At 37.1% G+C, this 25,447-nt stretch overlaps 1 protein-coding gene across 4 annotated transcripts in view; it reads left to right on the top strand.

Moving 5' to 3' along the window:
* The window catches only part of RPS6KA5 (ribosomal protein S6 kinase A5), a 206,662-nt gene that overhangs the window by 115,417 nt on the left and 65,798 nt on the right, over positions 1-25,447 (top strand). For 3 of the 4 annotated variants that reach the window (XM_019009810.4, XM_019009809.4, XM_055361218.2), the window contains exons 4-6: positions 321-436; positions 4,682-4,789; positions 24,627-24,710. In XM_019009810.4, the coding sequence (XP_018865355.2) occupies positions 321-436; positions 4,682-4,789; positions 24,627-24,710 (308 nt within the window). Of the gene's footprint in view, positions 1-320; positions 437-4,681; positions 4,790-20,373; positions 20,450-24,626; positions 24,711-25,447 lie in introns of those variants that run through there. The other variant, XM_055361219.2, reaches the window with a different exon arrangement.

Raw genomic sequence — 25,447 nt, 5'->3', positions numbered from 1 at the left:
TATGCATTATATGGTGATGGCAGAGGTTTCTGATATGCTGTATTTGAGAAAATACATTTAAATATATGCAGATTTTAGTAATAGTTTTAATGGCAATACTCTTTGCAAACTCATTTGATTATATTTAAGGTAATCATTATTTTGCGAAACTGTATTGCTATCTGAATCTAGAAATCTATCTACATGATACTATATGCTAAATTGTATATAGCAATATATTAAAATCAGTGCCTTATGGTGAATCCAAAGTGATTAAAAGGAAACACTGCTTTTCATTTATGAATGCATGTTTAAGAAAGAAAAATGTATTTCATTTTTAGATTATATAAATGGTGGTGAACTTTTTACTCATCTTTCTCAAAGAGAGCGTTTCACAGAGCATGAGGTGCAGATTTATGTTGGAGAGATTGTGCTTGCCCTCGAACATCTCCACAAGGTAAGACACTTCATTTTTCAAGTTTCTTTTCTGAAGTCTGTTAACTAAGGTAATAATGGAGCTAGAAGAGCTAATGTTTTTACATGTTATTGTCTTAGTGGAGATTATGAAAGCACACTTATAGAACATTACCAATTTTCTCAATTTCATAATTCCGTTTGAAAAAATCTACTTTCCAATTGTACTTGCTATGATAGAGATTAAAAAGAACCTAAGCAGGTTTTGGCTTTTATCCTGAAAAATCCTAATGCTTATTTGTTACAAAGTACCATTATAATAAAAGCTTTTAATTATTAAAATAACCAATAAAATGAAACCATCAGTCATAATATGTATTTCCTTCATTGTAATTTACTGCATTGCAGACTCTGCCTGTACATCTTCAGGGTGTATCCTGATGAGGTTGGAGAATAAGAGTTATTTCCCACTCGCACTCTGGCTTTCTTTTCCATTTGTTTTGTCCCTGACACCGTCTCTTGCTCCCACCCCCTCTCTCCTCCATTGTCCCCAGGTAGGATGAACTCTTACTAAAAAACTTGAAATGGAATTCATGTCTGTGACCCTATGCAAACTGTAACAATCAGTTTAAACTGTAAGAAATGTTATTGCAGATAACCATTAATCTTGAGCCAAGAAATTTTGACTCAGTTTTTTGTTTTACTTAATGAGGAAACATTGTAGAAGCAGTCATTATGTAGACTGGGCTTGTGTTTTTCCTCAGAGACAGAAAGTACTCAAGTAATTTTTAAATTAGGACAATTCCAGGTACATCATGAAGCCACCCTTCCTTGTCCTGTTATATTCAGGTCCTACACTAGTTTAAGATAGAGATTGAAATGCTGATTATGGAGCATAGAAAAGAAAGGAGAGAATTGAAGGGAAAAGGAAGGATGAAGGATGACATTTCTAAAGGGGCAGGCAGCAAGGTGGAGGTAACAGATGGGTGAGGCTGTGAGAATAAATTATGGTAAGATGTGAGAAAAAAAGAGACCAGGAAAAGGGCAGATCCAGCCCAGAGCAGAAACAAGACCTGCCAGGTGAAGGGAGATGGTTCAAGGGTAGGAATCTTAGGGAGACTGAATGAAAAATGTGTGAGAACAAGGAGGGAAAGAAACCTTTGGTAATGGGGGGTTGAGGGGCAGGGCTGCAGCACAATGGAGAGGAAGGGGAACGAGGTGCAGTCAAGTAGGCACTCAAACTGAGGTAGCAGAACAGACACTTGGACTTCTTTTGATGGAATTATTGATACGGTAACAAGCTTTAAGATGATTTTTGTGGGATATAGGATAGTTAAGACATTTTCATACAAGAAACTATTGGACCCAAGAATATGCTGCAAAGAAAGACCTTTGAAATTTATGATTTAGGGCAATTAGTTTATAATATAAAAATGATGGTAGAAATCATCATAAATATGAGTAAGAAACAAAATGAATAACTCCAGTGAGTAAGCTAGGAAGTCCAGTGTAGTGGTGCAATCTTGGCTCACTGCAGCCTCCACCTTCCCAGCCTCAGGTGATCCTCTCGTGTCAACCTCCCGAGTAGCTGGGACCACAGGTACGTGCCACCACACCTGGCTAATTTTTGTATTTTTTATAGGGATGAGGTTTTGCCATATTGCCTAGATTGGTGTTGAACTAGACTCAAGCAATCTGCCTGCCTCAGCCTTCCAAATTACAGGCATGAGCCACTGTGCTTGTCTGAAAATCCGGTTTTTAATTTATGTGAAACTTGCTGATTGTCAAACACAGAAGTAAATAAAACAATGAATGTTGGATATAACTGCAATTGATATGGAATGAGAGTAATATAGTAAATGAACTCTTGGTTAACCTTCTCTTAATCTTACTACCCTAAAAAGATACAGATAAATATAACGCAAAGCCAGCAATGTTAATCTTGATAAAGCTACTAACATTGGGTTTCACAGGAAGAGGCAGAAATGGATGTTTACTTGCAAGTGATGAGGTGACACAGATAGTAAATTATTTGTTTCTAAAATCTTTTCTAAAGAGGTTGTTTTTTAGGAAAAAGCATCTCCTGGTTGTTAGATGCATATAATGCTCCAAGTCAATGTCTGTTCAATATAAGCTCTAGACATTTTCCTTCCTGTCTGTCTTGTAGAACACTGGGGCTCTTAAAGGAAAATTGCCTAGTACTTTTGTGTTTTGTTGTGTTGTGTTGATATAGGGTCTTACTCTGTTGCCCAGGTTGGAGTGCAGTGGCACGATCACAGCTCACTGCAGCCTCAACCTGCTTGACTGAGGTGATCCTCCTACCTCAGCCTCCTGAGTAGCTGGGACAACAGGCATGCGCAACCACACCTGGCTAATTTTTGTATTTTTTGTAGAGACAGGGTTTTGCCATGTTGCCCAGGCTAGTTTCAAACTCCTGAGCTCAGATGATCCTCCCATCTTGGCTTCCCAAACTGCTGGAATTACAGGCATGGGCCACCCACACTTGTCCGTTTTTTATTCTGTTCTTTTTAAAAAAAAAAAAAAATAGAGACATATGGTCTAAAAATAGACATATGGTCTTGCTCTGTTGCCCAGGCTGGAATGCTATCATAGGTCGCTGTGGCCTCAAACACCCTGAGCTCAAGTGATCCTCCTGCCTCAGCTTCCCGAGTAGCTCTAGGACTACATGTGTGCCACCACACCCAGCTAATTTTTTTTTTTTTTTTGAGATGGAGTTTTGCTCTTGTTGCCCAGGCTGGAGTGCAGTGGCGCGATCTCAGCTCACAGTAACCTCTACCTCCCGGGTTCAAGTGATTCTCCTGCCTCAGCCTCCCGAGTAGCTGGGATTACAGGCATGTGCCACCACGCCCGGCTAATTTTGTGTTTTTAGTAGAGTCGGGGTTTCTCCATGTTGGTCAGGCTGGTCTCGAACTCTTGACCTCAGGTGATCTGCCCACCTCGGCCTCCCAAAATGTTGGGATTACGGGCGTTAGCCACCACTCCTGGCCCAGCTAATTTTTAAAATTTTTTGTAGAGATGGGTCTCACTGTGTTGCCCAGGCTAGTCTTGAACTCCCAGATTCAAGTGACCCTCCTGCCTCAGCCTTCTAAAGTCTAGGGCTACAGACATGAGCCACTGTGCCTGGCCCCTAGTGTTTTTCTGTATGCAATTTTGATTTCCATTTTAAGAGATTATTAAGAACTGTCTCATATTCTTAGCATTGAGGAAAACAATATTTCTAAGTTTAGAAACATTTAATTCAGGCTGACATAACTGAAAACATGAAACAGAATTCATGCAGATCGAGTACCTCTTATATGAGTTGGATAGATTATTTGTTATATAGCTGAAGTGTTTTGCTATAGAACTTACAAAAAAGTAAGATTTATAAATGCAAAGTAAAACAGAGGGATCTATAAATGTTACTTAATTGATTTTCTTTGCTTATTTAGAACTAAAGTTTGAGCCTAGTGCAGTGGCTCACACCTGTAATCCCAGCTACTCTGGAGGCTGAGGTGGGAGGATGGCTTTAGCCCAGAAGTTTGAAGTTGCAGTGAGCTAGGACCACGCCACTGCACTCCAGCCTGGGTGGCAGAGTGAGACCCTATCTCAAAACAACAACAACAATAACAACAACAAAAAACAACTAAAGTTTGAGTAAAATTAACCTATGATCTTCAACCTTTATGTTTAAGAGCCTGTTAATCAACAATTCTTTATAAATTTCCTGTTTTATACATGGTGTGCTGCACAAATACCTATAAATACATAAAAAGTGAAAAAAAGAGTTAAGAGTATAGGTATATAAAGACAAATAGGAAATAGCTAGAAAATATCAGTCATGTATAGGTAAGTACAATGTAAACGTAGGTGTTGTAGGATGAAAAACAAGGAAATGACAGGGGATCTGGTTAGTCAGGAAAGTCTTCTGAAGCCATTAGGAACTGATGGACAAGAATTGGCTATGAAGACACCTGAAGGTCATCTAGAGTGAGAGTGAACTAGGAAGAATAGAGACATGAAGAAGCACGAGTCAAGAGGGAGGCCCTAAAGAAGCTGACCCAACAAGGTAGACCCTGTGCACAAGGAGAACAAAGACATGGTTGGAGAGGTCCAGGGAACGCAGCAGATAAAAGAATTTCCATTTGCCCTGACCAATCACCAAGAGCCATTACAGGATCCTGAGGAGGGAAATGCCTTAAAAAAAAAAAAAAGGTAGACAAGAAAGACTGCCCTAATTCATTTTTTTGTAAATTATTTTAAAATGTATATTTCTTTGTTTTTGCAGTTGGGGATTATATATCGTGATATTAAGCTTGAGAATATTCTACTTGATTCTAATGGCCATGTGGTGCTGACAGATTTTGGTCTGAGTAAGGAGTTTGTGGCTGATGAAGTGAGTATATTTTAATTTGAAGTTAGTAATAACAGCATGTAAACAAGGATGAAAACTTAGCTATAGAATAAACATTTAGCAGAAAACTGCCCTGTGAATTCTGAACTTTTGTTCAGGTTTGTCCGTGGAAAATGTAGAGATTTTTAGTTTAAAATTCGTATGGAGCCGTCCTGTTAAAATTGCAGTAAACCTTGATGGGTATATCAGAATTCCTATTTATTTAAAAAAGAAAAAAGATACTATGCATTTAACTTTCCCCATAAAATATAACTGAAAAATCAAATAACTCTTTTGGCCCTTCAGGAGAATTATGGCTTTGATAGTGGCCAATAAAGAATCATAAAGCAAAGTACATACAGTTTACATTGTGGTAACAAAGTAGGACATGCTATGACGGCCCTTTGAATTCGCATGACAAGAATGACAGAGATCTACTAGACCCAATTTTTAAATAATATTGCTGGTTTTTGCTCAACATGAATTAAAATATGGTGGCTAATGTGCAGATTTTACATTTGGAGAACTTTAATTTTTCAGTATTAATTAGAATTTGTTTAATATTACAAATGCATTTAATGACACTTAAAATTGTACATCTGTTAGTTGTAATTAAGTACTGTTTATGTAATGGTTGTAATAGAAGTTACATTTATTTCTGCATTACTAGTTATTCAAGATAACTAAGTAAATTTGAATGTCAGTTTCGTTTCTATCTAGGAAATTGTTGGTATAGAATATGAAATCATACTAAAATTTTTGTAGTGAAGGACTTTGTTGTTATAAAATACATCATTCTTGGATTCCAAATTAGGTATATCTATTTATGATTGGTTTTTGGAGTATTGCTAAAGCAATCCTAGGTGAGTGAGATAAGTGCTGAAATTATAAAAATTAAAGATCCTAATTTTTTAATCACATCTATATTCATTCAGTTTACTTATAAAATAAATATTTATTTATCACCTCTACTATGCTGGGTACTGGACAATACAATAATAAATGAAGTGAAAATGATCTCTGCCTTCATGAAGCTGAAGTTATTAGAGTAAATTGATCATCTTTGATACAAATATAGTTATAAAATAGATGAATTTTGAGTCTACTTCTAAATTTGATTTTTAAAACTTTTTATGCCTTTGTAAAAATTTTAGTGATGACTTCAGCAAATTGTAGCAGATTAAATCTGTTTACCGTTGCCTCCTTAATAAATCCCACAAGGATAAAAGGAAAGGGATAGGATAGACATGCACTCCAAAGGGAAAAGAGAAAATAGCAACTACATTTTAGAAGATGGATGACAGTAACATGGGAAGCCTAAAAGCAGGCTCTCTGTACTTCTGACCCCCTAAAAAGGTTCAATAACTGGAGACAGCAGGTATCCCTCGAAGTAGGCATGCAGGTGATGCAGGACCCAGGAGGATTGATTGAAAGTCTGTGTAAGAAACAGGTAACCCCCAGATCCTATCTCTGCCCCTGTTCACATAGGCAGCTGTGCCTTCCTCACCCTAAGGGAAGACTGACAGGGTCTATGCATTCAGGGACAATGGGCACAGCTAAGGATGAGGATACCATACAGAAAATGACAGGTATGGTGAAAATGGACACACAGAACTGTGCAAACTCCCTCGGTGGCGTTCTAGCACTTCACTGAGCACAGTGGCTTCCCAGGCAGGAGTCTGGAGGAGTTTTCTCTGAAAAGCCAAGAACAAAATCTCCATAGATGTTGTCAGTAATTTTGCCACTGAACTGGCCCAGCCAAATCTCTCTACAGAGAAGCCTGGGGCTTGGCAATCCCACCCGGTGCCACAGAAGCATGTTTGTGATGATGCCACAATTTAAAAAAATAGTTTTGTAACCGTATTTTACTATAATTAATTTCCTCTACAATGCTATCTATTTTAAAATATTATTTTGAGAAGGGTTCCACAGGCTTCAACAGACTGCCAAAGGGGTCCTTGGTTTGTAAATGTGTAAAACTCCCCCTGCATAGAGAGATTTGATGATCACTTTTATTTGCTCATTCCATTGATATTTGTTGAGGGCCTTCTGTGTGCTAGATCAGCAGTCCCCAACTTTTTTGGCACTAGGGACTGGTTTCCTGAGAGACATTTTTCCCAAAGACGAGGGTCGGAGTATGGTTTTGGGATGATTCAAGCGCATTACATTTATCATTAGATTCTCATAAGGAATGTGCAACCTAGATCCCTTGCATGCACACTTCACAATAGGGTTGGCACTCCTAGGAGAATCTAATGCCACCACTGATCTGACAGAAGGCAGAGCTCAGGTGGCAATGCTTGTCTGCTGCTCACCTCCTGCTGTGCGCCCTGTTTCCTAACAGGCCGCAGACCAGTACTTGTCCATGGCCTGGGGGTTAGGGGCCCATGTGCTAGATGGTAGGCTAGGTTCTGGTAGTACACTCATGAAAAGAATCACTTAATAATTCCTCTGTTTATAGGTATGTGTGGCAGATCATTTGGCAATAGATAGAAACAGACTTTGGCCCTGGGGAACAGCAAAATGTTAGGATTCAAAACTAAACAAACAAATAAAAATCAAAGTTGACCAGAGTTGCTAGGTCTTAATACAGTAATAAGCATTAGTCAGAAATGCTGTGTGACTGAATCAGCCAGGTCACTCTTCACAAGAGGAGAGTTTGCTGCTAGTCGTGTCAACAGCCACCCTTCAAGGGGATGATGGAGATCCAGTCAAATACCATCATCTTTGAGCACTTAGTGGTCTGGGTGCAAAAATGAAATAGGCGAGTTCAAGCTGAAGTAGAGGAGTAATTAGTAGGCGCCCTTATTTACTGAATACAGCCTCACTCTAGGTTATGTTAATAGTTTAACATTACTATTAAGCTTTTAGGGTTGCATATCTCTTTGATCCTTAGACTGTCTGCTCATTCTTCCTCTTAGCCCTAGAGGATATACCATCATGCTTGGCTTCAGGTTTAACTCTCAGGGCTCAGGTAGGAATTTTCCTTTGCTGAGTCCTCTGAAACTTGATCTAATGGTTCTTTGCTCCTCTGATTCCACCCAGCACCTATTTAGGAAGTTTCTCTATCTAGACCCTTTCTTACCTTAAAAATATTCCCATGAAACCATTTCTATTTTGATTAGCTTGCATTCCTTTTTGGTTTCCATGTCAGCCCCAACTCATATCAAAATACCATATTTTTTGGAACAAGTTTCTTTCTGCTCCATCCCTAATCTGCCTCCTTGGTTTCCAGGTTAAATGTGTATCTTTATGGTATGGTTTGGCTGTGTCCCCACCCAAATCTCATCTTGAATTCCCACATGTTGTGGGAAGGACCTGGTGGGAGTTAACTGAATCATGGGGGCAGGTTTTTCTCATGCTATTCTTGTGATAGTGAATAAGTCTCACGAGACCTAATGGTTTTAAAAACGGGAGTTTCCCTGCAACAAGTTCTCTCTCTCTTTGTCTCCTGCTATCCATGTAAGACATGACTTGCTCCTTCTTGCCTTCCACCATGATTGTGAGACCTCCCCCATCCACATGGAAGTGTAAGTCCATTAAACCTCTTTCTTTTGTAAATTGCCTAGTCTTGGATATATCTTTATCAGCAGTATGAAAACGGACTAATACAGTAAATTGGTACCACGAGTGGGGTGCTGCTGAAAATGTGGAAGCGACTTTGGAACTGGGTAACAGGCAGAGGTTGGAACAGTTTGGAGGGCTCAGAAGGAAGACAGGAAAATGTGATAAAGTTTGGACCTTCCTAGAGACTTGTTGAATGGCTTTGAGTAAAATGCTGATAATGATATGGACAATGAAATCCAGCCTGAGGTGGTCTCAGATGGAAATGAGGAACTTGTTGGGAAGTAGAACAAAGGTAACTCTTGTAATGTTTTAGCAAAGAGACTGGTGGCATTTTGCCGCTGCCCTAGAGATTTATGGAACTTTGAACTTGAGAGAGGTGATTTAGGGTATCTGGCAGAAGAAATTACTAAGCAGCAAAGCATTTAAGAGATGACTTGGGTGCTATTAAAGGTATTCAGTTTTAAAAGGGAAACAGAGCATAAAAGTTCGGAAAATTTGCAGCCTGACAATGCAGTAGAAAAGAAAATCTTGTTTTCTGAAGAGAAATTCAAGCCAGCTGCAGAAATTTGCATAAGTAAGAAGGAGCTGGATGTTAATCACTATAACAAGGGGGGAAAATGGCTCAGGGCATGCCAGAGACCTTTATGGCAGCCCCTCCCATCATAGGCCTGGAGGTTTAGGAGGAAAAAATGGTTTTCTGGGCCGGGCACAGGGCCCCTCTGCTGTGTGCAGTCTAGGGACTTGGTGCCCTGCTTCCCAGCTGCTACAGCCATGACTAAAAGGATCCAAGGTACAGCTCAGGCTGTTGCTTCAGAGCATGGAAGCCTCAAGCCTTGGCAGCTTCCATGTGGTAGTGAGCCTGTGGGTACACAGAAGTCAAGAATTGAGGTTTGGGAACCTCCACCTAGATTTCAAAGGATGTGTGGAAACACCTGGATGCCCAGGCAGAAGTTTGCTGCAGGAATGGGGCCCTCACGGAGAACCTCTGCTAGGGCAGTGCAGAAGGGAAATGTGAAGTCGGATCCCCTACACAGAGTTCCTACTGGGGCACTGCCTAGTGGAGCTGTGAGAAGAGGGCCACCGTCCTTTAAACCTCAGAATGGTAGATCCACCAACAGCTCGCACCATGCACTTGGAAAAGCCACAGACACTCAACGCCAGTCTGTGAAAGCAGCCAGGAGGGGGACTGTACCCTGCAAAGCCACAGGGGCGGAGCTGCCCAAGGCCATGGGAGCCTACCTCTTGCATCAGCGTGACCTGGATGTGAGACATGGAGTCAAAGGAGATCATTTTGGAGCTTTAAGATTTGACTGCCCCGCTGGATTTTGGACTTGTATGGGACCTGTAGTCCCTTTGTTTTGGCCAGTTTCTCCCATTTGGAGTGGCTGTATTTAACCAATGCCTGTACTCCTGTTGTGTCTAAGAAGTAACTAACTTGCTTTTGATTTTAGAGGCTCGTAGGTGGAAGGGATTTGCCTTGTCTCAGATGAGACTTTGGACTATGGACTTTTGAGTTAATGCTGAAATGAATTAAGACTTTGTGGGACTGATGGGAAGGCATGATTGGCTTTGAAATGTGAGGACATGCCAGGGGTGGAATGATATGGTTTGGCTGTGTCCCCACCCAAATCTCATCTTGAATTCCCGCATGTTGTGGGAGGGACCTCGTGGGAGGTAATTGAATCATGGGGGCAAGTTTTTCCCATGCTGTTCTCATGATAATGAGTAAGTCTTGCAAGATCTGACTGTTTAAAAAACGGGAGTTTTCCTGCGCAAGTTCTCTCTCTCTTTATCTGCTTCCATCCATGTAATATGTGACTTGTTCCTCCTTTCCTTCCACCATGATTGCAAGACCTCCCCAGCCACGTGGAACTGTGAGCCCATTAAACCTCTTTGTTTTGTGAATTTCCCAGTCTCGGATATGTATTTATCAGCAGTGTGAGAATGGACTGATACACTCTGCCTGCCTTCTCTTCTCTTTAACCTCTTCCTCTTTGACCATTTCTGTCACTGTTTAAGTAGACATAGTCTTTCCGTCTTAAAATTTTAAAAATGGGGAGATGAATGGACTGATAAGTAAAAAGGAAAAAAAACTCAGAATACCATATTCCCGCCTAGCTATTGTCTCATTGTTCTCCTTTGTCAGTATTTGTCTCTACTTACTCACATGTCCCTTACTCCCTTATCAATTCCAATTCTGCTTGTACCTCCTTGCCCCCCTACCCCGCCACCATCTGCTGAGGCTGTTCTTGCCAATGTTACCATTGACGTGCATATTAATACTTTTTAGTTACTTTATTTGACTGCCTGGTAGTATTGAACTAGAAATCACCTCTCAGCTTGGCTCTGTGACACAACACCCACCTGACTTTCCTTCTCTCTCTCACTGCCTTTTGTTGGCTCTTCCTCTTCTACATGAGGGTTCCCCTCAGCTCAGTCCTAGGTACTCTTCTTTTTTTTTATGCTGTACTCTTCTTACATGCTGCTCATTCCCAGCCTTCTCTTGGCCAACCTTCTCTTCTGGGCTCAAGACCCAAATATGTGAATGTTGTTTCTCCACTTGACACTTTCACAGGCTCTTCAAACTGAACATTTTCAAAACAGAAGTAATCTTCCACCAAAATCTGCCTTTCTGTCAGTATATCACAATTTTATGTTATAAATTCTGGCCTCATTTGGTCTGGGAAATATATTTAATCTTCAGGAATTTACTTTTTATGTATGTTTGATGTTTCTGCTCATGATATTATACTTATATCTGTATATATATTAATTTAGTAATTCAAAAAATTTTGGAGTACTTACCATTGCCAGGTATTGCACTAGACCCTAGAAATATAATGGTGAACACAACAAATTCCTTACCCTCCTGAGCCTGTATTCTAGAGATATTTGTCAAATATTCATATAATTATTTCTGGGTTTTTTGTTTTTGTATTTTTTTTTTTAAAGATGGGGTCTTGGTCTGTCACCCAGGGTGGCAAGATCGGCTCACTGCAACTTCTGCCTCCTGGGGTCAAGCCATCCTCCCACCTCAGACTCCCAAGTAGCTGGGACTCCAGGCACATGCCACTATGCCCAGCTAATTTTTGTATTTTTTGCAGAGACTAGGTTTCACCATGTTGCCCAGGTTGGTCTTGGACTGATCTCAAACAATCCGCCTGCCTTGCTCTCCCAAAGTGCTGGGATTATAGGCATGAGCCACCACGCCCAGCCCATATAATTATTTCTAGATAATGGTTTGCAGCCTAGATTACATACAGGTTAAAGTAAATTTATTTTAGAAACTTTAAAAATATTTTATGATAATAAAAATTTGCTACTTTTACTGTTCTGTTCTCAACTGGAAAATTCGATCAAGCTCGAGATTCTGAAAATAACAAAACATTTCTAATTTTCAGGCTAATATATATCTTCCATAGAATTTTTTTGGTAGTACAGTTTTACAAACATTTGTTGAGTTCTTACTTCAAGTCAGAGAATCTGGTAGTTATTGGATATTTGATTTTAATGTTGACAGTTTTAAAGACAGTTAAAAAAAAGTGTTGGTAAAGTGATGATAGCTTCAAAATTGTGTCTGTTCATATTTATAAGCAAATAATGTCAAAAAGGACACATTCATGTTTATGCTTAAATATGGTATATGCATTCTGTTTTTATAATTTAACAGTGAGTGTTTGAAAATTTTCAAAACAGATCATTAACACGAATCCCCAGGTAGATAAATACAACTTTAAGGTTCAGTCAAGAAAAATAATATGTTGACTGAACAGTACAGAGTATCTGTACTTAAAGGGAAATCCTATGGATTTGTGACTGTTTCTCTCTTTCCAGAAGTAGAAAAATCTAACCTTGCTCAATTCAGATAATGTTATTTATTGATTAATTCTTTGAACAATGTAAGAGGCATTTTAGTTAGCGGGATCTTTTTCTGGTTCTCTATTTCCTAGCTTTGGGACATGAGGCAAGTCACTTAGTCATTAACCTCTCTGAGTCTTAATTTCATCATCTGTAAAATAATATTTATCGTACCTAATTTATAGAATTGTCATACAGACACAATGAATTAATGCTTGTGAAAGTACTTTCTAAAGTATAAAGCACTATATCCGTTCTATTTCTGAGAAGTACTGTTTACATTTCAGATTACTGTGAGCAAAATTAAAATATACCATTGAGAATTTAAAATTATTCTCTTTATTTTCTTATTTGTAGTTTTAAATTACATCTTTCTCTAATAAATGCCTAGCTGATAGTGCCACTTTCAAGTTTCTGCTGTTATAATGTACGTATCTCAAGATGTGTAGGTAAGGGTCGGGTTCCATAAAGAGCGTGTTTGCATTGAGAATCAGATGACCTAACCTTAAACCAGCTTTTTAGTTACCTCTGTCTGCCTTCCTAATTGATTTGTCCTGACATGTAGTCATGATTTTTTTTTATTTGCATGTGTCCTGAAAATATATTAGGTCTCTGATAATAAGCTCTATCAGTCATTTGCCAAAATCAGTGACTCTAGGATAATTTAGTTATTTTAAGGTAAACATTGAGTTGGAGGTGTTGGGAAAATAGGAGACCTAGAAACCAAAGTGTTACGCTGTTGCCCCAGTTCTTCCTTTCTTAAAACACTATTACACAATATTCAGATGCTAACACATTAGCTTGAGCCGTTCATTAGTGAGATTTTTTTCCCCCAGATATCTGAGCAGACCTTTGATGCCCCTCCAAAGGATGGGGGGTAAACAGGGATTGCCTGCCAGCTGTCTGCTTCACAGATCCCTTTATAATTATTCTTATGGCAGAAATTTTTGGATCTACTAAAGTTTATTCATAATACGATTTTTTCAAGTAGATTCAGTGTGAGTAACAACACAGAACAAGCAGGGACAACTTTTGAAATGAGATTATTTTCACAGAAACTTCCAAGTATATATTTCATTTGTTCAAATAATGTTAAATATGTTTTTAAATTTACTTGATAACTATATTTAGCAGTCAAAGTTTATTTTTATCTATTTTCTAAGAAAGAAAGGAAAATGATTCAGAACTATGCTGAGTGTCAGGGACTTTAAAGTCCATAAGGGCAAAAGATATCCTAGAATAATAAGAATGCATAAATGTGAATAATAAATGTTTATATTTTCCAAATTTCTCTTTAAATTTTTATGCTATAAAACACAATAAAAATAGAAAATAATATAACTGAGTTTATGTGCCCACTTTTCACATTTTCAGTTATGAAAATTTTATAATTTTTTCCATTAATTCAGTGAATATTCATTGAATGTCTCCTGTGATCCAGGCACTGTTCTATCTCAGTGTTGAGATCTTGCAATGAATGAGCAAAATGGACACAAATTCTTCCTTTACACGGGCAGGCAGACAATAAGAAATAAGTATTTCTGTAGTATGTTAGATAGCAATAAGTTGCAAGAAGACAAGTATAGTAGGGAACAGGAATAGGGAATAGGGTGAGAAGAGGCTACACTTTGAAATCAAGTGGTCAGGAAAGGCCTCACCAAGGTGATAGTGCAGTAGAGACATGAAGGAAGTGAGAGAGTGAGCCATGTAGATATCTCAGGAAGGAGATTTCTAGGTAGAGGGATCAGCCAATATTAAGGTCCTTTAAGGTGGGGTTATGGAATGAGTGAGGGTTAGAGGCCATTGTGGGCATACAGAATGAGTGAGAGTTACAGTAGTAGGAAAGGACATGGAGGTGATCATATGGAAGAAGGATTGTACAGATTACTCAGGGCATTGAAGATCATTGTAAGGACTATGGCTTCTTCCCTGCACAAAATGGGGAGCCACTGGGGAGTTTTGAGTAGAAGAGTAGTGATCTCCTATTTTGGAAGAATAATTCTGGTTGATAACTATGATAATCCTGTAGTGGGACAAGTGTGGAAACATGAGGTCCAGATAGAAAACTGTTGAAGTAATCCCAGCAAGAGATGGAACTGGCCTAGACTATGGAGTAGCATATTTTAGGATTATTTTGACATTAGATCTAATGGAATTTTTTGATGAGTTAGATGTGGGGTATGAGAATTCAGAAGAAATCTAGTGTGGCCCCAAGGTTTTTGGCCAGAACAGCTGGAAGGATGAAATTTCCATCAACTAATATGGGGTAGGCTGCTGATGGGGAGCTATCTGGGGTTACAAGAGAAGTTCAGCTGGACAGGTTAAGTTTGAGACATTTATTAGACACACAGCAGAGATGTTAAGCAGTGGGCTATATGAGTCTGGAATTTGGGAGAGAAGTCTGGTCTGGATCTATGAATTTGGAATTTGGAAAACAAGTGGATTGTCTCAGAAGACAAGTGAAAAAATGCTTCAAGGATGAAAATGATTAACTGTGTCAAATGCTATTGTTAGGTTAAATAAGATGGGGACTGAAGATTGAGCATTGATTGGCTCAGTTTTAACCTTAGGAAAGAGAATAGCAGTAGCCTTATTGTCATCCACATATGTAGACAACTTGGGGTTTTCTGTTAAAAGGAATAGTGAAATTCTGTGAAGAGCATAGCAGAGGATGAAGTGAGGATGAAAAGAGGGTTTTTTCCCCTAAGATGGGAGAAATTACAGATGTCATACACTAGTTAGAATAGTCCTCAAAAGGAAGTGGGGTAGATACACTGATATCTACCACCCAAACCCAGATGTCTATCTCCTATAATAATCCAGCAGGTAACGTGGGAAATTGCTGGAACACTGTCCTTGAGAAGGATAATGTCAAACACACAAGTGAGTTTGTGCGTGATCATGCTACTAGTGCTTAACAAGTAGCATGGTCAGTTCATGCTTAGAAACTGAAGAAAGTTGAGTTACTAGGCACACATGTGGGTGGAGGTTAAGTGGTGTGTACTGGCAGCTTATAGAAGGTCTTCTGTTTTCTCACTGAGTATGAGGAAGGGAGTGGACACATCGAGGTTTTAGGAGAAAGGAGATGATATAAAATAACCAACTAATAATGTGGGAGAGTGAATGGATTAGGGAAATGAATGTGTTTGCTGGGTACTATTAAGACCCATGTGAGATTCCTGATCATGAATTTAAAGTGAAATTGGCTGGGCTCATGCCTGTAATCCCAGCACTGTGGGAGGCCGAGGTAGGAGGATCACTTGAGCCCAGGAGTTTGAGACTCAACAGTCTGGGCAACAGTGTTGGGCAACAGTGAGACCTCATTCCTATAAAAAAATAAAAAAATTAGCCGAGCATGGTGGCACGTGCCTGTATTCCTAGCTACTTGGGAGGCTGAGCTGGGAGGATTGCTTGAATCCGGGAGGCAGAGGGTGCAGTGAGCCAAGATCATGCCACTGCACTCCAGCCTGGGTGACAGAATGAGACCCTGTCTCGAATGAATGAATGAATGAATGATTGAATGATTGAATAAAATCGGCCAACCTGATTATATGGTTTTCTCCAACAACGTGTAGCTGCACTGGTGCAGGTAAAGAGTATGTGGTGGATTAAGTTTAATTGTGTTTTAGTACCCTTACTTCATGTGTGTATACCCATAAACAATATATACTATTACCATGTTTTTTAAATGTACATATATGACATATTCTATTGCAAATTGTTTTTTATTTGACCTATTCTTGAAATTTATCCAAGTTGATAAATGGGATGTTTCATTTATTTTAACTGTTGTATAATAATCCTTTATATTAGTTATCCAGTCTATCTTTTCTCCTACTGAGGTACATTTAGGTTGTTTCTATGTTTTCTCTATCACAGTGTTGCATTTTTTCCCCTGATGTTATTGATTTGTTGGAGTTCGTTAAGTATTACAGATACCAACCCTTAATAACTATATGTTTTGTAAATTTCTTTTCTAAAATTTTAACTTGTTTTTAATTTTGTTTAATGATCTTTTTTGCCATTTAACATTTTAATATCCAATGTACTAATCTTTTCTTTTAAGGCTTATTTTTGTAATTCAAAAAAAATTTTAATTGTGGTTAAAAAAACACAAAACAAAAATTGCTATCTTAACTGTTTGTAAATATATGGTTCAGCAGCTTTAATAATACTCATTTTGTTATGTAACAGATCTCTAGCACTTTTTCATCTTGCAAAATTAAAACTCTATACATTTTCCCCTGTCCCCTAACCTCCGGCAGCCACCATTCTACTTTCTATTTCTGTGAGTTTGACTACTTATGATATCCCATGTCAGTGAAGTTGTACAGTATTTATTTTATTTTTGTGACTATTTCACTTAGCATAGTTCTCAAGGTTCATGCATGCTGTAGCAAGTGACAAGATTTCCTTCTTTATTAAGGCTGAATAATATTCCATGGTATTTATATGCCACATTTTGTTTATTCATTTATCTGTTGATGGACATTTGGGTTGCTCTCACCTCTTGGCTATTGTGAATAATACAGTGAATGTGGTTGTGCAAATATTTCTTCAAGAGGCCTGCCTTCAATTCTTTTGGATATATACCCACAAGGGGGATTGCTAGATCATATGGTAATTCTACTTTTAATTTTTTGAGGAACATTTATACTATTTTCCATAGCAGCTGCACCATTTTACATTCTCACCAGCAGTGCTAAAAAGTTCCAGGTTCTCCGTATCTTTGCCAACACTTGTTATGTTGGTGTTTTTGTTATTATAGTGGCTATCCTAATGAGTGTAAGATGAAATCTCATTGTAATTCTGATTCACGTTTATCTCTCATCATTAGTGATGTTGAGCATCTCTTCATATGCTGTTAACCATTTGTATGTTATCTTTGGAGAAATGTCTGTTAGAGTCCTTTGCTCATTTTAAAATCAGGTTATTTGTGGGTTTTGTTGTTTTTAGGAGTTATTTATATATTCTAGATATTAACTCCTTACCAGATATATGATTTGCAAATATTTTCTCCCATTCTGTAGGTTGCCTTCCATTCTGTTTGTTTCCTTCGATTTTCAGAAGTTTTTAAATTTGATATAGTCCCATTTGTCTATTTTTGCTTTTGTTGTCTGTGCTTTTGGTGTCATATCTAAGAAATCATTGCCAGATCCAATGTCATGAAGCTTTTCCCATGTATTTTCTTCCAGGAGTTTTACAGTTCTAGGTCTTACATTTAGGGTATAAAATCAGGTGGAAATATTTTACATTTTTAATACAAATAACCCAATTACCTTTTAAGTATTTGTTGACTAGTCAGTTAATCTTTTCTCTGCTTATTCGAAATGCAACTTCTGTCATATAACTAAGTTCCCAAGCATACTTACGAGTCTGGTTTTAGGCTCTTCATTGAATTCCATTTGTCTGTTTGCCTCGCTCTGTATCAGAACCAAAATATCTTAAAGCATCTGGCTTGCCGGGCGTGGTGGCTCACGCCTGTAATCTCAGCACTTTGGGAAGCTGAGGCAGGAGGATCGCTTGAGGCCAAGAGTTCAAGACCAGCCTGGGCAATATAGCAAGAATTCATCTCTACAAAACATTAAAAAAATTAGTTGAGTGTGTTGGTGCATGCCTTTAGTCCCAGCTACTCGGGAAGCTGAGGCAGGAGGTTCACTTGAACCCAGGAATTTGAGGTTGCAGTGAGCTGCGATCATGCCACTGCACTCCAGCCTAGACAACAGAGCAAGACTTTATCTCAAAAAAGAAAAGAAAAAAAAAGCCTATCATTTTATAGTAAGTCTTGATTCTGAAAAGGTGAGATCTTTTTCCTCTTCACCCTCACCCTACCTCCCTCTCCTTTCCCCCGACCTTCGTCCTCCCTCTTCACTGTCTTCTCTATTCTTGGCTTTTTGTGTTCCTCCACATGAATTGTGGGATCGAATATATAAATTAATTTGGAGGGAACTGCAATTTTTGAATATTGACCCTTCCAATCAATGACTTTGCATCAGTGAATGTTCAGATCTTCTCATTTATTTAGTTTTTTATGTCTTTCAAAAATATTTTGTACTATTATCTGTAATATTTTATACATATATTATTAGACTTATTTCTATTTACACATTTTGTTTCAATTGTAAGAATTACCTTTAAAACCTGGAATATTTATGTTTTTCTTGCCAGAGCATAGGAATGCTGTTGACCTTATACATAAAACATTGAATTCTTATTAGGTGCACAAATTTATAGATTGACTTGGATTTTTGTATAGATGACTACATTAAAAAGAAAAAAGTCAGAACCATTATTTGTAAGTAATAATGGCTTTGTTTCTTTTCATTTCTCATACCTTTTAGTTTCTGTGTGTTTGGGGATGGTTATTTTGTTTAGGTTTGGCTTGGTTTTATTGCTTTGTCTACCAAGTTTTATGTGTATATGTATTTTTTACATTAAAGAACATGTATTTTAGTCATTTAGTATGGTATTTGCTGTAGGTTTTTGGTAGGTAAATTATATTTTTAGTATCTTTATTGTTATAAGTAAATTCTTATGGTTTTTCTCTTTAACCACATAATGATGTGAATTATATGAATAGATTTTTGTTTCCTTTTTCAGTGTTAGACCATCTTTCAATTCCTGGAACAAACTTAACTTTCCATGATATGTATTTTTTATACATTGCTGTATTTTATTTGCTAATATTTTACTTAGGATTTTATTTTCTAAGTTGACCTATAATTTTCCTGTATAAAATTGCATTTGTCACATTTTAGTATCAAGGTTGTCCTAGCACCATGAAATGGATTTAGAATGGTTTATGTAAGATAAAGATACATTTCTTCTAAAGGTTTGTGTGGATTCACTTTCAAATCTGCCAGAGTGTGTTTTTTTCCTTTTTTTTTTTTCATTTTAAGTGAGTACAAGTAGTTTTTCAAATACTGATTTAATTTTTAACATATTTACAAGTATATTTAGAGTTTTTATTTCTTCTTGAATGTTACATTTTTATAGAAAATGGTATTATCTTTTTAAATTCTTTGGCATCAGTTTCTTCAGAATTTCCTTACTTTAAAAAATCTCTGTAACTATAGTAATGTTTTATTTTAAATTACTGATATTATTCATTTGTTACTTTTCTTGATCCTTTGTTAGAAGTGTCCATTTTATTAGTCTTTTATAAGAAAGAGCTTTTGTCAAGCCTTCTATTTTTTTTCTCTTTCTTTGATGAGGTTTATTATTTTGTGCATTTTACTTTCTATAAGCTTCTTTCATATTCTTTTTCTAAGCTTTTAATTTGGACATCCAGCTCACTAATATTTAATCTTTTTAAAATAAAGCTGTGAATTTTTAAAAATAGCTCTAGCTGCATCCCACAAGTTCTTATATATAGTATTTTTATTGTTACTGTAATATTTATTGTCACTTTTTCTTTGAGTGGTGGCTCATACCTATATCCAATCACTTTAAGAGTCTGAGGCGGGCGAATCACTTGAGCTCAGGAGCCTGGACAACATAGCAAAACTGCGTCTCTCTACAAAAAGTACAAAAATTAGCCAGGCGTGGTAGCAAGAGCCCAGCTACTTGGGAGGCTGAGGCAAGAGGATCACTTGAGCCTGGGAAGTCAAAGCTGCAGTGAGCTGTGATCACACCACTACACTCCAGCCTGGATGACAGAATGAGACCTTGTCTCAAAAAAAAAAAAAAAAAAGAAAAGAAAAGAAAAGAAAGAAAGAGAAAAAAGACATATGCCTGAAAGACTATGTGTGTATTCTCTAATTGATGGATACAGGATTTTGTATATTTTCATGAATATCATTCAAATCTTGAATATCTTTACTAATATTTTTCCTTCTTGATCTGTCAGTTATAAGAAACAAATGTTAAAATACCCATGATGATTGTGGATTTGTCCATTTCTCCTTGAAGATCTCTCCGTTTTTATTTTATATATTTTTAAAGCTTTTCACAAATTTTTGAGGATATTCAAGCTTGGAATAGAGTTATTTCCTTAGTGAAATGTTCCTTTTATTATTTTGTAATGTACGTAATTTTAATAATTCTTTTGCCTTAAAGTTCATTTCTCCTCCTATTAATAAAGATACTCCAGCTTTCTGTTGGTTAGTGCTGTCTGATACAACTTTTTTCATCTCTTTACTTTCAATCTTTCTTTGTCATTATGTTTTAGGTGTGCCTTTTATAAATAACATATAGCTGGATTTTATTTTTTGATCGAGAGTTTCTGTCTTTTAACTGGTGAGTTATGATACCTGTATATTATGATTACTGATATATTTTTATTTCTCTTATCTTGCTTTGTGTTTCTCTTTGCTTCTGTTTTCCCTTTTTCCTGTCTTCTATTTAAATGATTAAGATCTTTTGATTTCATGTCCGCCTAATGGTCTAGAAGTCATGTATATTCTATTTCTGTTCTTTTAGTAGTTATTACCCTGATTTTATTTACTTATTTATTTTTATACACAAGGCATTTCTGTAATATTACCCTGATTTTAGACTTGTGCTCTGACTTAACAGAGTCTGAAATTATCCATTATCTCTCAAACGATCATGACCACTACAAGAACATTAGAATGCTTCAACTTCAGTTATTTATCTAATTTTTATGTTATTTAGTATTTTAGTCCTACCTGCTAAATTTCCACAAATTAATCATTACTGTGCAGTTATTACTTTTATTTTATAAATTCAGTGCTTGTTTATATTTACTTACACATTTGTTTTCTCTGCTTATTCTTGCTTCTTGCATCTGAGTTTTTTCTTTCAAGTTCAATTTATTAATTTCTGAAATACATACTTTAGATTTCTTTTTAGCAAGGATCAATGATTAATAAATTCTGTCTTTGTCTTAAAATGCTTTATTTTGCCCTGCATATTAACTGATAACTTAGCTGCTGGGTATAAATAGATCTAGGAATGGACCTGTGAGATATATATATATACACACACACACACACACACACACACACTTAAATATATATATATATACACGTACATATATATGTCTCTCTTTTTATTGTAAAGTAAAACAGATTCAAAAACAAAATAAATGTATGGCTCAGTGAATTATTATAAGACAGCACCCTTGTAACCACCACTCAAGTGAAGAAATAGAATGTGGCCAATCAGGAATATATTTTTATTTAATCTGCTTAGGACTTTTGCAATATTCTGGATAATTTTCTCAAATTTACTAAGTCTTTAGTAAATTTTACTAAGTCTTTTTTTTTGTTTTTTTTTGAGACAGAGTCTCACTCTGTGGCCCAGGTTGGAGTTTAATGGTGTGATCTCTGCTCACTGCAACCTCCACCTCCCAGGTTCAAGCAGTTCTCCTGCCTCAGCCTCCTGAGTAGCTGGGACTACAGGCACGTGCCACCATGCATTTTTAGTAGAGACAGGATTTGAGCTATGTTGGCCAGGCTGTTCTCGAACTCCTGACCTCAAGTGATCCGCTCACCTTAGCCTCCCAGAGTGCTGGGATTACAGGTGTGAGCCACCATGCCCAGCAATTTTACTAAGTCTTGAGAAAATTATCCAGAATGTTGCAAAAGTATCCTCTAATTTACTGTCTTTCTTCAGCTGTGTCTAATACGTTTAGTCTGCCTTTTTTATTGCCTCGTTTCTTTATTTGCACAGATCTATTTGATTCTTTTTCTTCTTTTTTTTTTTTTGAGTCAGGGTCTCACTCTATCGCCGAGGCTGGAGTGCAGTGGTGCGATCATGGCTCATTGCAGCCTCGATCTCCTACTCTCAGGTGATTCCTCTTGGCTCAGTCTCCCAAGTAGCTGGGACTACAAGCATGCGCCACTATGCCCTGCTAGGTTTTTTTTTTTTAATTTTTTTGTAGAGACAGGGTTTCACCATCTTGCCCAGGCTGTCTTATTTTATGTCTTTTATCTTTTACAACATGCTGGTCATTTACAGATTATTTTTCTACTGTTTCAAGTAATCCTTCAGTTTGTTGTGTCTGTGGAGTCTACTTCACTTATTTAGTAATATCAAGACATCAGGGCTTTATAGGAATTCTGGGCAGGCTAAGTTGTGAGAATATCTCTGGTTCTATCATGTGTCCCAGGGTGTCACCATGTTTGGCCAGATTTTCCTACTTCTCCATACCGTGCAGAAGAGTAAATTCAGATCTCAAATCTAAGAAGCATAAGCCTAGGCATTTAAGCTCATAGGAGGAACTTTGTTCAGCTAGGGCCTAGACAGAAACGAATGAGTGCTAGCAGGTGAATTTATTTTTCTGTAGTTTGTTTTCACTGAGGTTTAGCTTTCTTTGGTTTCAAGGTTTATATAAGAGTGGTAATTCTAGCCCATCTCATTTGAGCTGACAGCCTCATCGTTTATCCTCACAGGGTATTAAAACTCAAGTTTCTGGATTGCTGAGACCTGTAACAACTCACCTTTCCTCCCTTTGTGCAGCCACAGCACTAGGTCATATGCCTACCTCTCTGGTTTTCTGTACCCACTTCCTGGCTGGCACCCAGGAATTCCCCTTTCTTTATTGTGAGCCCGGTCTTTGGCGATTACCAGTGGAATATGTAATCCTTTTTAAAAATCAGTCAAACATTTCTAGATATTTGTGTGGAGATTTGCCAACATTAAGAGTATTTCTAAATATGGGATGAGAAAAAAACCTGTTTTCATTGATGATTTTACACCAGAATTTATCTGTCACAGGCAGATATGATTAGGACAAAACATTGGCAAATAAAAGCTAGGAATTATTTCATCAGAGTCTTTATTGAGAAATACTTAAGTCTGGCATTTGAGTTACTATTGGGATTCCTCCCTAGAAGGAAACCAGCTTTTTATCCAGTGTTATCTGATCCTTTTCTCTAAGGAGCAATGAAGCCTCCTTGATTGGCTAATCACTTAAAACACATGAGTATTCCATATTATCTGCTAGTATGTTGTACACATCCCACTCCTGCTGTTTTTGTTCATAATCAAGTAAATTTTCATTCACATTTTTTTAACTGTGACAACTAACGTTGCTTATAGTATGGGCATAAATGTCAAATAGGTTGTCTCCTTGAGAAAATTGTTACTTGAGAAAATTATTGTATTTTGAACAAATAATAAACCATAAGCATAGTAGAACTGTTACCTTGAAGTCTTTCCTGCCCCTATCAGAGACTCTGGAATATGTTTTATGGTGCATCCTTCCCCTGTCAAATCCCATCAGTTTGTCTTCTTGGTAGATTTATTTTAAGGCATTATGCATCTTCATGGGCAAATAAAGACAAATTCAAAAGTTACAATTGGTGATATTTTTACAAATAGAAGATAAACTCTTAGGAAGTTTAGGCAGAGACCTAAAAGTTAGAACCCAGAGGGAGTAACACAGGAGGAAGCAAATATAGGTTTAGAACTGGGTAAGATGGCAAGGGTTTAAAATAATTGAGAGAATTAAGAGATGTTTGTCTTTATTTACTACTATTCTCAGTGATTGGAACTTCCCAACATTTAAGCTTTAATTTTTCTATATTCTGGAGTTTCTATCAAATAAATAATTATTTATTAATGTATACCCTATCAACTCCTCCCCCAAAGCACCAGATAAGCTAAAATGAATTATAAGAGAGGCCAAAAATTACGTGGAAAAGGTAGAAGAAAAATCTTTTAAGCACTTAACTTGGGGTGGTTGTGAGCTTCCTCTAAGTTGAGATAATAAATGAGCTACGTAATTGCATAATTGATCATCTAAAAAATAATTTTTAGGTTAACTTTCAGGCATGATATATTAGCCCTTTTGAATTTTTAAAATTCTATAAAAAGGAAACATCTATCTTTAAGAAATAATCTTTTTTTAAAGACAGTTTTGTTTACCATCGTTAAACATAACATTAGCGTTGTCAAACCTACACAAGATGGTAAGGTAGAAAAAAAAATTTTTTATTCTTTTTTATCTTTGGGTTTATTATTCCCCCTCTTAGAATTTGGTCTTTCCTACCCCTTCAAGTTACCCAGTGTTTTCTCAATCTTGCCTAATAAAGTCATTCATACTAATGTGTTAGACAGTTCATGTTGCCTTACTAGGACTATTTGCATTCTTAAAAAAAAAGGGTTAAATCAACAACTGAAATATACATGCATACAAAAAGTGAACAAGAATAAATGAATGGATTCATGGAAAGGATGGATGGATGGATGGATGGATGGATGGATGGATGGATGATGGTACCATTTCATGCATGAGAAGTCTTTCTGATGGGATGGGATGACATATACCCAGGACTCATATTATGTAGACAGTGGTCTGTTCCAGTGAAGAGTGGGTCTGTCAAGTAGATTCTACCACTACTTTGCCACTATAGTGTATCTCAACCACTAACATTTATTACTTTCTTCTTTTGTCACTTGTCATACTAGCTTGAAATCAAATCCCTTTTTTGTTTGTTTGTTCAAGACTGAAAGAGCATATTCCTTTTGTGGAACTATTGAATATATGGCACCAGATATTGTCAGAGGGGGAGATTCAGGACATGACAAGGTATGTTCTATTTTTGATGCTTCTTTATATATTTCTATAAAATGTACTATAAGAATCCTAGTTAACAACTTAGGTCATCTCTTCAACAGAGCCGTCTTTCTGGTGTTGATTGTCTTACCTTCCTTTTTTTCTCTTTTGCTTTGTATTCCTGAACACATTATGATATCTAGTATTTTGGAGGAAAAAGATAATACAAAGGTTAGGACATTCTAGATTTCCCTTTTTAAAGATTTTATTGGTGAGAATTGTGTTTTATTTTATAGAGTAACACTCTTGTTAAAGTTGAGACCTCTAAACTAGTCAAATAATTTTTATTTTATTTCTGTTGAGAGAGCCTATTTCTTAGAGTACAAACTATGACTCCATTCTTTTAAAAAATTAAGGGCCTATAATCCCAGCACTTTGGAAGGCCAAAGTGGATGGATCACCTGAGGTCAGGAGTTTGAGACCAACCTGGCCAACATGGCGAAACCCCATCTCTACTAAAAATATAAAAAATTAGCTGGGCGTGGTGGCGAGCGCCTGTAATTTCAGCTACTAGGAAGGCTGAGGAAGTAGAATGTTTGAACCCGGGAGGCAGAGGTTGCAGTGAGCAGAAATCGTGCCATTGCTCTCCAGCCTAGGCAGCAAGAGTGAGACAACGACTCAAAAGAAAATTACTTACTTATTTTTGCATGAGACCCTGGCCTTTTAGGATACAAGTGAACCACAATGCAATACAGAAGGGTCATGGCATG

Source organism: Gorilla gorilla, chromosome 15, assembly GCF_029281585.2.
Source record: "Gorilla gorilla gorilla isolate KB3781 chromosome 15, NHGRI_mGorGor1-v2.1_pri, whole genome shotgun sequence".
NCBI classification, from domain to species: Eukaryota; Metazoa; Chordata; class Mammalia; order Primates; family Hominidae; genus Gorilla; species Gorilla gorilla.
Note: the sequence above shows the minus strand (reverse complement) of the source record. Positions and strands in the feature narration are given on the sequence as shown.